Genomic DNA, 12,040 nt, shown 5'->3' on the forward strand with positions numbered 1-12,040 from the left:
GTCCATCTCATCTCGAGATCCATCCGCTTCGCCTTTTCTCTTTCCCTCTCTGGCTTGGCTGTGGGGAAAAGACTGTCAAGAAGGGATCTTTGAAAGAGACAAGATCCAGAAACCGCAAAGGGGGTGGTAGGCGCAAACATCAGGCCTGACGAGAGCCCCAGCCCTGTTTCGTTCCGACCTCCCTCCATCAAGATCGCAAAACTGTGTCTTTCTCCCGTCCATCGTCTAACTTATTCTTTCTTTCAACCTTCTTACATACTTCGTCTCCCGGCAACCTTACGCCCGTCATTGCGTCTCCACGCACATCAGCATCCAATCCGCCAAGCCTACCGAGTACCTACTGACCTCTTATTGCCGACCTACCTTGTCTGTAAAGACGCCAAACCAACCACTCACCGACGACACCCTCACCCCGCGCTCACCGACGATCTCACTCACATTGTAGATTCCAGATCTGTCAGCCCCTGCAAACCAACCATCAAATCCCACCGGAGCGCGCGTCTCTGTACACTACGACTGATCGCATCTTCTCCACCAACCCAGAACGAAGACCATCACTGCGTCGCATGCCAATTCTCATCTGCCGTGCCGTTCCGTCTTGTCTACCACAGGCCCCATTACCTCATCGTGGCATTGGCAGCCCGTCTAGGCGGGGTGGTGGCTTCGTAGAGGCGGCATTGGCTGCGCTCTCGGCATTGGAAGGAATTCTAATTCTATCAACCCTCTTCGCGACTTATTCTCTCGTTCCGCATCAACAGCTAGCCCGCCATGGAAGACACAAATGGGGAGAAGTCGGAGAATTTCCGTCGGCCGGCCTTGCAGGTCATTGTCCTGGTACGTTCCACTCTCACATCTCACGTTTTTTGATGCGCCTCACTGCCGACTTTCGACGTCGCAGATCGCGCGCGTTCTCTTTCACATCCCCGAGGCTTGTTGGGCCCCGACGTCTCGAGTGTGTCTCTCCTGAAGTGAGGAAAAGTCCCCCCACGAGATCATCCCGACCCGGCCGCCCGGCGCATATCCTCTTGTCGTTCATGCAGTCGACTTCTTCGGGTTGCGCCAACCGCACCGAATGGGAAATCCATGCTGCAAGCACTTCAACCCCTGGAATCTTTGCAAGTGCAACAGCATTGGACGAGGGAGAGCCGGCAGTTCTTCTTCAACACTTTGCGCAAGCGACTGAAGATAGACACATCTTTCAATGCGACGGGAGTGACCTATCGCTTCTTAGCCAGGATCCCCTCAAAGAGTGGCCCCATCATGTCCGCACCTCCGCTAACCCAAATTTCTAGGGTGCCGGCGGCGGTCCCCAGGAATCCAATACTACGGCTCTTCTAGTTCGCTCAGTCGCCTCGGGGTGGACAAAAGGCTCCATCATCGCCGTAGATGCCGGTGTTCATCTTTCGGCTATTACTCGCATTCTTGAGGAAACGGCACCTCCAGGCCTCGGCACCCAGCTTCCGCTCCCCCACACCCTTGCCTCCGGGCCATTTGCAGGCCTGCAGCTTACACCAAACAGTCAGCTGGAGGTCGCAACAGGCGCAGTGTATCCATCGTCCATCGCCTCATTCATCACTCGTACTCTTATCGACACGTATGTGATTACTCATCCTCATCTCGATCACATCTCCGGCTTCGTCGTGAACACGGCAGGTCTTACCAGGCCCAAGCGCCTTGCCGCATTGCCCTCAACGGTTAACGCTCTCAAAACTCACATCTTCAACAATGTTATTTGGCCCAACTTGTCCGACGAAAGTAACGGTGCAGGCTTAGTCACGTATACCCGGCTAGTAGAAGGAGGGTCGCCAGCCATTGGCGATGGCGAGTCTAAAGGATATCTAGAGGTTGCGGATCGCCTCGCTATCAAGGCGTATTCTGTTTCACACGGTCACTGCATTGAGCGACACCCACATCGCGGCTCGACCTCCTCCACTGCAACACCTCTACGATATCCTTCTGTCGATGCCGCATCCATGGCGTCACCGCGCATACTGCCATACGGCCTAGCCTCGAGCACCGCGCCTATCCCTCGAGCACCATCGGTTGCGCCGGAGCCGCAGGCCAGTGTATGCGTTTACGACTCCTCGGCTTACTTTATCCTCGATATGGCTACTAACCTAGAGATACTCATCTTTGGAGACGTCGAGCCGGATTCTATGTCACTCTCCCCTCGAAACTTGACTATTTGGGAAGAAGCTGCTCCAAAGATTGTAGCTGGCCAACTTGCTGCCATTTTCATCGAATGTTCATACGACGACTCGCACTCTGATGATCGCTTATTTGGTCATCTAAAACCCCGCTATGTGATGGAAGAGATGCACGCATTGGCTCAGACTGTTGAGGAGGCGCGAGGAGATGCCCATGCCTCCCGGAAGCGGAAGCGTGTAGCAGAACCCGACACGATCCCACGACGAAGGACAGGAGGCGCCTTTTCGCGCCTTGCCGGCGGCGATGAGTCCCCAATCAGCCCCAAATCAGTGGCCAAGCGTGCTGTGTCTGCAGACATTGGCCACGTACCGCCACTGCCGCCCGCTGCTACATCGGTAGAGAGCCCACATCTGACGACTCCTACACAGGAATTGTCTTTGCGCGAGGCTGAAGGATGGAGCGAGACGGAGGATGGGCACTCCAAGGGCCCACCTCTCAAGGGTATCAAAGTTGTCATTATCCACGTAAAGGACCGCCCAGATGGAAGGGACCAAGGAAAACTTATTTTGCAAGAACTCGAGGCCTACGAAGCCGACGCCCAGCTGGGCTGCGAGTTTATTGTCTCCCACGCGGGGCAGAGTCTCTACCTTTGAAATATTGTGGGTGGCGTTTGGGCGCAGGGTGTTCTAGATGTTGATTCCACGAAGATATGATTTGCATGAATTTCTCATGATGAGGATGAGTGCAGTGGGGGGATTATCTTGGAGTTTTCATGGGCAGATAAGAGGAGGCAAGGGGATATATATACCATGTATTTACGCGCACCATTTGTCGCATCCTATATATCCATCGGTGGCCGTGATGATGACGGGCCGCCGCGTTTTGTTTGGATGCCACCTAATTTCTATGTATTACATCTCGGGGGCGCATGCGCATCGTATTGTTCTTGATTCTCTCTGACGCCACTTTCACCTGGATAAACAACTGTGCGTCTTGGTTCTTGAATGACACTCCGTTGAGTCTCTATTGCTTACTCTTCTTGAGCTTCTCATAGCCTTCCTCGCCACCAATGTTGCCATCCCAGTCGGCTCTCGGGATCTCCAAGACCTCGGTGGTGCGGCCGTAGGTGATGCCTCCTAACCTGCTGACAGGGCGGAGTACCTGAGGGATATCAAGTTAGATTCCAATTTTCCACGCAACCCACCCAGAAGAGCTGGGGAGTCCAAGGTTAAAGATGGACAGAGACTTACAGTAGGATCGACAATGTTCTTCTGCTCATTGATAGCATCCTCCCTCACCCAAAAGTTGACGCCCTCAATAAACGCAGTAACACCGCTCTTCTTGCCCGGGTTAGCGCGCGAATCCCACTCTTTCACAAAGTCGAGCTTCCCCTCGACGCTGAAGACGGCCTCCTTCACACGCGCGGCCTGAACGTGCTTGCAGTCGTACACGGGCGTCAACCCACTCACATCCCACTCCGACTTCCCGTACGGCGCATTAACGGACGTCGAGTTGGCGGCCTCGAGAAAGCCCTCGGAGATGATGTTGATGACGCACTCTTTGCTCTCGAGCAGGCACTTTAGCGAATCTTTGGGTTTCTCGATGGACGCGGCGAAGCCCACGACGAACATTGGCGGATCGTGGTTCACCATGTTGAAGTAGCTGAACGGCGCGAGGTTCGTCACGGTGCCATCTGCGGAACGGGTGGAGAGGAAGGCGATGGGGCGCGGGGTGATGGCGGAGATGAGGAGTTTGTAGTTGAAGCCTGCCGGGCGGCCTTGGGCGTGGGGATCGATTGCTACGTGCGGTGTTGAGAGGCCGGGCTGGCCTAGGGGGTTTGCGCCGGAGCCGAAGGACCAGTCTGGGGAGATTGTTTTTGTGAAAGTAATGGAGGCTTCGGTGTTGAAGGGCGGGCGGGTGGATTCTACGGATTTGAAGTCCGGGTGGGGGTTGTGGGTTGCTTGGGTGCCGCCGGCGAATTTGGAGTTGTTTTGGGATGTCATTGTGAGGGTTCTGGAGGCTGCTGTCCTTGAGAGTGCGAGCGTGGTTTTGTTGGTGATGGCAGGGAGGAGGGTACGGAGGGCGGTGCGCGATGACATTGTGGGATGCGGAAGTTGTAGTGGTTTATATATCGTCGGGATTACGGAACGGGAGTGGAGGAGGAGGGCGCAAGCCAGAATTGCGATTGCGGGATGCGGGAATCCACTTTTCACTTGCTCGACGGGGGGGTAATGATATGGACGTGGAAGCTTTGGGTTTGGTCTCCCCTTTCTTTCTGGTCTACTTTGCTCGCTCAAACTTGCGGCATGTTGCTTACGGATGCTTGCTTTGCTAGCTTACCTGGCCTTGCCGTAAGGCACCCGATACCTACCCTGCGCCGGACCCCCCTTTCCAGTTCTCGGATGGTGGAGTAGATGCCGAGGGGGAGGGTAACGGTAGTGGGGTGACGTGGAGGCTCACACCAAAAGTTCACCTTGTCGAGTTGTCACCAACGAGGGGCATTTGGAGGGGTAACGTGCAGGGATCGGGGTGTGGTCCTTGTCCCTGATGATGCAATTGACTGAGTGGTTGGGGTCGCTTGATGCATTACCCGGTGATGAATTTGACTGGCTCATACTAAGGTATTTGGAAATATATCTACACCTAGTAGGTCCCTTGACGGGTTCCGGTTCGTCTTCCACATGGCGATTGACAAATTGGCTATTGGTAATTAGTTATCGTTCCGTCCGCTGGGCCGGAAGAGTGTCGGGGGATGGAAATCGGAACTCGGAAGGGTCTTGGGTCTTGGGTCTTGGGTCTTGGGTCTTGGGTCTTGGGTGATGGGTGCTTGCATGTGGGGAGAGAAGAAAGACTAGCCTTGGAGCGTGTGGAGGAGGTCCAAGTGCCTGGTTGATAAGATAGAGTTATCAAGATAAGCTTCTTTGTCAGCTGTCAGGCACACACTCAGGTGCAGATAGGTACTTCCTTTTTCACGAGGAACCTTTCCAATGGAACACATGCTTTTCAGGAAGAGGAGACATGAGTACCTAGCTGAACATTTAAAATACACGTAGGCGGACTAGACATGGCGCGATATCTTGAGGTCAGAGAATGCAAAAACACCACAGTCTCTCTCTTGTGTTTTTGATCGATTGGCGAATCATCAACTCTGACCTTGAGGAATTTCAAAGCACCTGATTCTGAGTTTGGAGCGGGGCTCTTTGGCTGTGTGCTTGTCTCTGCTTCTTATCTCTGGAGCACACAGGCTGTATATGCTGCCCTGGGCTTTTTATGTTGTTGAGGGCTGGTTGTAGCGCGTGTGCGCATCTGCTCTGAGATGAAAGTGTCTCAACGGCCGAGCGCGGGGGCGGTAGCACGGGAGATGCCAAGCGATGGGATGCGAGACGCTTAGCTCGAGACACGGATTCGATGGGTTTGGTAAAAGCCCATATGCAGATGAGTGCATAAGTTTCCATTGAATTTCGCGTTGAGGGCCAGAGGAACGTAGAGACGAGGGGATTGGAGACAAGTGATTCCTCTCCAGAAGGCATTGGTCACCAACCTTTGGTATGGATGATCAACCAACAGGAGAAGCTCCGTGGGGGGGCGGAAAGCTGCCTCAGCACACTCAGGTGCTCAGGTATTTCCAACCCCATCACTAGGTACTCACCGTTCTCTTCCATGAGGTCCCTTGTACGTACTTGATTTACTGCTTCCCCCGCCATTCCCGTCAATTGGGCGCGTGGCATGGCGGGCCTCCTCCGCAGCGGGCATTGGCTCTGTTTCGCATGCAAGGACGCACCGCGGCGGTCGATGGAATGCCTCCGGGTGTTTGGCCACGCCTTTGCAGAAATGGAACGCTACTCTCTCCCACGTCTACTCTGATTTGCGTGGGGAGCAGGTATGTGCGGCCTCAACAATCCGAGCGTGCGTGCAGATGTATGTATCTGGCCAAAACGAGAGATATATAAGGTATATGTCGACAAGACGCCCTCGTTCAACCTCCATAGCTAAAAAGCTAAGAAAAGAACCCCCCTCTGAACTCGAAAGAGCCATCCCTCAAGGGAAGAAAGAAAAAAACACATCTTGAAAAACAGAGTCAACCGCCAAGAACTCCAGTTCATCGCATCATGAGCGCAATCCGCTCCTCGTCATCAGCCCTCCTCCTCCTCGGAGGCGTCGCAACCCTACCCGGCGCCGCTACAGTCCGAAGCCAGTTCCCGCAGCGGAGCAGCACCACACTCTCCACTACCACGGCAGAGCAGGCCGAGTTGGGGTACATGCAGCAACCACTCGGCCCCGCCAGCAGCCGAACCACGAACCACGCTGCCGGGAACGCCAAGCGTAGCGGCGGCGGTGCTTCGGGTCTTGGATGGCAAGCTACACAAGCGTTATGACTGCCCCGGACGGCGGCGCAGGTTGTCACCATGTCCACGACGACGATTCAGGCGGCACCATTATCGCCAAGGGTGAGAGATAGAGGTGCCGCGGCTGGCTTCCGGTATAAGTCTGCCGAGGAGGTTGTGGCGGTTGTTCTTGGAAGAAATCAGCAGTATCAGAAGTACTCATTCTCGAGGCCTGTGAGGAGAGATTAAAAAGTGGTTAACTAGAAGACTTGGGTTCATCAAAATTGCTGGTCAACGGTCAGAGTAAGGGAACTTGGCGTTCAAGGAATTATTTGGCGAAGAACGGTCGCTTTCGCAAGATTGACTTTCTAGCGAGCGATGCGGACAGAAACTGACTGGTGTCATCACAAGGTGTTGGGATCATCGATGGGGTCAATGGTTATGAGATTAGAATACCTAGAAGATGGGCAAATTTAGAACGAGATTCACGATGTCCATGTTCATAGCCCGTTGCATTATGTAATCACCCCAAAGATCTCAGGCAGATCTGACAAGAAATCACGTGCATCTGATAAGCTCTTATCGCCAAAGGGTCCTTTTCTGTGGGAAAGTTTTTTGGCCGACTGCAGTCACTCCCCGTCCCGTCCCACGTCGCCGCAACAGTCACCAAAATTCCAGCCAGTCAAGTCGATCATTTTCTTCCTCCGTAGCTGCACGCTGCCCCTTCTCCAATGTGTTGATATCCACCAGTTAATTTTTTTGGTCGTCGCCCGTTTTTTGCCCTTTTTGTGAGCCTTTTCTGCGCTCCCCACACTCCTTCAACTTCATGTACCGCCCATATACCCAAAGGCATGTGGCGCAAACATTGAATAACTGTTTCCCATACACCTCGCTGATTCCCCGGAAAGGTTCAGCCAGAGCCCTGCCATCTCCGTTCCTCCCAGCTGTCTCCTCTCGAGTGTCCCACCACAGCCGATCCAATAACAGGAAGCCAAAGCCTGTAGATTCCTTGGCCGACGCCTTTGAGTCGAAGTTCGAGAACAGGGTCGACAGCAAGTTTGATTCCAAGTTCAAGCTGAATATTGTCGATACCCGGCAGGCAAAGACTGGGTTCATCAATAGAGAAAACGGAGCCAAGCGTCGAACCTACAATAGGGACGTCCCGCTCGCCACCCCGAATTCTACCAGGACACCGTCCGCCGCTTTTTCTCGACGAGACGCCGAGCCCTTTGGCAGAGACACAGAACCCTTCCGCAAAGACGAGTCCTTTCGCAGAGACGAGAAGCCTTTCCGCCGATACGAAGAGCCTTTTAGCAGGAATAAGGAACGCTACCACCGAGACGAGCCTTTTCGCAGGGACGACAGAGACGAACCCTTTCGTCGCGACGAGAAGCCTTCTCGCAGAGACCGGCCCTACCGTAGGAACGACGAGCCTTTTAGCAGGAATAAAGAACGTCGCGAGCCCTTCCAACAGAAATACTCTCTGAACACCAACAAACGCGGCACACGCCCACTGCCCACGGCAGATTTCTTGGCCTCAATCGTAGGGCACAAGCATCCCGGTGGTATCGCTAGGAGAGACGTTGTCCGCGGTGATCCAGAATCGTTCCCCAACAAGCGGGTTTTCTGCATACCGGCCAATTGGAACAAGGTCTCGGCGAAAATCCCAGACTCTTGGATCTACTGTGCCGACTTGATTCAGGGGCCAGAGACGGAACAGACACACTATACAAAGTTACCGCCGGCTGGAGAGAAGAAAGACATCCGCGCCGCCATGACGAACTACTTCCAGATCGCGGCGACGCCGACGGCGGATACGGGCCCGGCCCTGATGCTGCACTTTGATCAGCGCCGCTACCTCTTCGGCAATATTGCGGAAGGAACACAGCGAGCGCTGAGCCAACGTAAAGTGAGCTTGGGCAAGCTGGAGGTCATGTTTATTTCGGGCGCAACTATCCAGCAGAACACTGGCGGCATGATTGGCATGATGCTTACAGTCGCGGACGTTCTCGACGGTAGCAGGAGAGAGGTGCACGAGAGGAACCAGGCGAGGAAGGGCACGGGAAAGAAATTGATCGCGGCCAAGGGTCCTGAGCGGATTGAGATTCACGGTGCCCAGAACCTCGCATACTCTGTCGCAACAGCGAGAGGGTTCGTGTTCAGAAAGGGACTTCCGATTCGCGCCGTCGAACTGTACGAGGATCCGAGAATCGCCAACCCCGACGCCACCACTCCTGACTGGCAGGACGAGCTCATTCAGGTGTGGAAGGTACCCATCGCCTCCGATCATGTCAACCAGTCCCGTAAGAGAAGCCACGAGGTCATGACGGCGGAAGATGAAGGCCTGGCGAACCCAGCCGGTGCTGTTTCCGCCAAGGAGCAGGCCGTCATTGACCGGGAAGCGATCAAGGGTGTTGTTGAGAGCATGTTCAACTCCAGCTGGACCATGGACAAGCTGTACGAGACGAAACTTTCGCAGGTCCAGCTTCCCGCCACCATCTTCGTCAGAGAAGACGGCAACATCAAGAAGTACCAAGGTCCCATGCCGGGCGGCGACGAACCCGTGCCTGACCTTGACGTTCTGGTGCGGTACCCTTGGCCGGCGGCCACGGTTGAGAAGTTGCCGAGCGCCTCCATCTCAAACACTGCCGTCACCTATATCGTAAAGAACAAGGGCCGAAGAGGCAAGTTCAATGCAGCTGCCGCGAAGGAGTTGGGTGTTAAGCCCACTGACAACAAGAAACTTACCGACGGAGTGTCTGTCCAGGGCAAGGATGGTATTACCGTCACGCCTGAGATGGTTCTCGAGGCGCCGATCAAGCCTCAGGGCTTTACAGTCATTGATATCGCAGACGCATCCTATATTGACTCGTTCCTTGGCAGACCAGAGTGGCAAAATGCAAACTTGATGGATGGCGTACACGTCTTCAACTGGATCCTTGGGCCGACCGTCATCGACGACCCGAGAATCCAACAGTTCATGAGGGAACGACCGGATGTCCAGCATCTCGTCATGTCTACCGATACCAGTCCCAACATGTTGGCGCTGGATTCCTATGCCATCCTCCACGGCTACCTGAGGCAGATCGACCCTGACCGCTTCCCGCAACTTGCCTTCGACAACACCGTCCGGGACCTTTCGCATATTGGCTCCAACGTGGAGACTGCTCGTGTGGGCATGAAGGCGAAGCTGTCGCCAGCCTATGAGCTCGTCAAGGATGAGATTGTTCCCCCAATCTACAATAAGTTTAAGGGCAACGGAATGGAAGAGGGAGTCATTAAACTCGCCAAGGAAGCCGCAGACAAGATCAAGGAGCCTGCCTTCCTCAAGGATATCGAGGAAGCGGAGAAGGACATCCCGAATCGCGACACGGAGATCATCCCTCTCGGCACCGGATCTGCCGTGCCATCAAAGTACCGCAACGTCTCGGCAACCCTAGTCCGGGTACCACAGTACGGCAACTACCTCTTCGACTGCGGTGAGAACACCCTGGGTCAGCTCCAACGAACGTTCGGAGCCGAAGAAACAAACAAGATTCTTCAAGAGACACGCTGCATCTTCATCAGCCACATGCACGCCGACCACCACCTCGGAACCGCACGCTTCCTTCGCGCCTGGAACGAAGCGACCATCCACCTCTCTCCCCAGCCTCAACTCGGCCTCATCGGCCCCGCCGCCATGCAGTACTTCCTGATGGAGTACAGCCGCATCGAGCCCATCGCCTTCGGACGCGTCAAGCTCATCCGAAAGGGCCACTTCTTCCCCCACGACGAGGGGCGCCTCCCCACCGACTGCCCTACGCGCCTTGCCTCTGCTCAGCTGGTCCCCGTAAACCACTGCAAGGATGCCTACGCCGGCGTGCTGACCTGGCCGTCGGGCCTCAAGATCGCCTACTCGGGCGACTGCCGCCCCAGTGAGAGGCTCGTTGAGGCCGGCAAGGGCGCGACGCTGCTGATCCACGAGAGCACCTTTGACAATGACAAGATGGGCGACGCGGTGGCCAAGAAGCACAGCACGCTGGGCGAGGCTTTGAAGGTGGCGAGCAACATGGGCGCGCGCCGCGTGCTGCTGACGCACTTTTCGCAGCGGTATGCTAAGCTGCCGCTCGTCGAGGACCGCAAGACGGATGATGGTGCTGATCAGGCGGTGTTGATGGCGTGGGATCAGATGAGGGTGAAGTTGGGCGAGTTCCGCCAGGCGCAGGCTTTCTTGCCTGCTATCAGCCGCTATGTGGAGCATGATGCCTTTAGGCAGGATGCGGATGAATAGAAAACAAACAACACCACTCATACTAATAGACTTGGACACACGTGTCCTGTTACAATTTTGTACCTTTCATTGCACCTTCTGCTGTTCAAACTCATTATAATGGCCAAGTACTAAAGATCTCGATGGATCCAAGAAGGCAAAAGAGTTCACCCCCTCGGTGCTGAGCTGGGGGCTACATCTCTGGCGCTCATGCTGGGGTTCGAACTCGGGTGCTTCGCTAAGCCTGTCGTCGAGTAGGCTGGTTGGCGTTTTGATTGTTGACGTTGGACCACCCCACCACCCACGCCACAGTTTGACCTGACCCCCGACCTAGAGAGCGCCTGCTGGGCTGGTGACAGGAATTGACTTGGAGGGGTATATGAGGGTTTCGATTCTCCGCGTATTCGGGTTGTATATTCAGGTGGTGGAACTTGGGGAAGGAAGGTCTGATCTGGGTGAGGCAGGTATGTCACCGTGGAGCAAGAACTTGGGAAGGAGAAACGTATACCCACTTGCTACGTGGTGACTTTTGACTTTGTCGAGGAGTATAATCGAATTCGATCACGTGGCTCGCGCTTACACATGTGATACCTTACCATCCGTATCCCGGATAGAGCTACCGGCGCGAAGTAGGAGCATAAGGTACCTAATGAAAGTAAACATACAACGCGGCCTTTGTGATGGCTCGCCTCTACGACCAAGGAAATCTGTCATTTACGCCGGCGAGGGGCAAGACTAGGCTTAGAGACCTGATGATCAGCAACACTCCTAGTTCGACATTGGAACCCTCAGAGCTGTTCGCTATGGAGTATTGGAGCCTTTGGGGGGTTTGGTGGTGATCCTCGCTTTAGAAGTACCCTTCCTATCCATAAAGGAGAGAACACCATAACGGGAGCTCCATCTTGGAAGGCGGGTGGCATCACAGCTAAGTCTAAGTACGCAGCATGGTGGCTGGGGGTCAAGACAAATAGAGAAGGAAGGACGCGAAACGTGAAATCTCAGATACCCTGATGCGTAGGATAGCAAGGTACCTCAGGCTCCAAAGTATGCCGGAAGCCATCACGGTTGCTCAAGGAATACGCACACTCCACATCCCCTATAGCTGAGCAAAGTTGGTCTGTCTGTCGGGATAGGCGAGACCCTCCACGTTGGCCGATTGGTCTAGCGTGTGACTCTCGTCTACAGATCGCAAACTGAAATTTATTTAAGACTTCCGCGCCCAGCGTCTCGCGGAAGCACCATATTCTGCCATTTTGCCAGTTCGAGTCTTTATTTTTATAGTTTTTCTTTTGCTTACAGGTATCCTACGATAATACAT

At 54.6% G+C, this 12,040-nt stretch overlaps 3 protein-coding genes across 3 annotated transcripts; 2 read left to right on the forward strand and 1 right to left on the reverse strand.

The window, feature by feature from the left end:
- Positions 1-768: 768 nt before the first annotated feature.
- Positions 769-2,801, forward strand: CCOS01_15145 (cAMP phosphodiesterase class-II; the record flags this gene model as incomplete). The annotated part of the gene is made up of 2 exons (XM_060463287.1): positions 769-834; positions 1,293-2,801. 2 exons carry the CDS (start codon positions 769-771, stop codon positions 2,799-2,801), a joined length of 1,575 nt encoding a protein of 524 aa, XP_060305890.1.
- Positions 2,802-3,171: 370 nt separating this feature from the next.
- CCOS01_15146 (nitrilotriacetate monooxygenase component B) lies at positions 3,172-4,247 on the reverse strand (the record flags this gene model as incomplete). Its single annotated transcript, XM_060463288.1, has 2 exons — positions 3,172-3,309; positions 3,399-4,247. 2 exons carry the CDS (start codon positions 4,245-4,247, stop codon positions 3,172-3,174), a joined length of 987 nt encoding a protein of 328 aa, XP_060305891.1.
- A 2,010-nt stretch (positions 4,248-6,257) lies between these two features.
- On the forward strand, positions 6,258-10,743 carry CCOS01_15147 (metallo-beta-lactamase superfamily protein; the record flags this gene model as incomplete). Its single annotated transcript, XM_060463289.1, has 2 exons — positions 6,258-6,517; positions 7,461-10,743. 2 exons carry the CDS (start codon positions 6,258-6,260, stop codon positions 10,741-10,743), a joined length of 3,543 nt encoding a protein of 1,180 aa, XP_060305892.1.
- Positions 10,744-12,040: the final 1,297 nt, after the last annotated feature.

Source organism: Colletotrichum costaricense (assembly GCF_030867565.1).
Source record: "Colletotrichum costaricense strain IMI 309622 chromosome Unknown Scaffold_23.1, whole genome shotgun sequence".
In the NCBI taxonomy this organism is placed as follows: domain Eukaryota; kingdom Fungi; phylum Ascomycota; class Sordariomycetes; order Glomerellales; family Glomerellaceae; genus Colletotrichum; species Colletotrichum costaricense.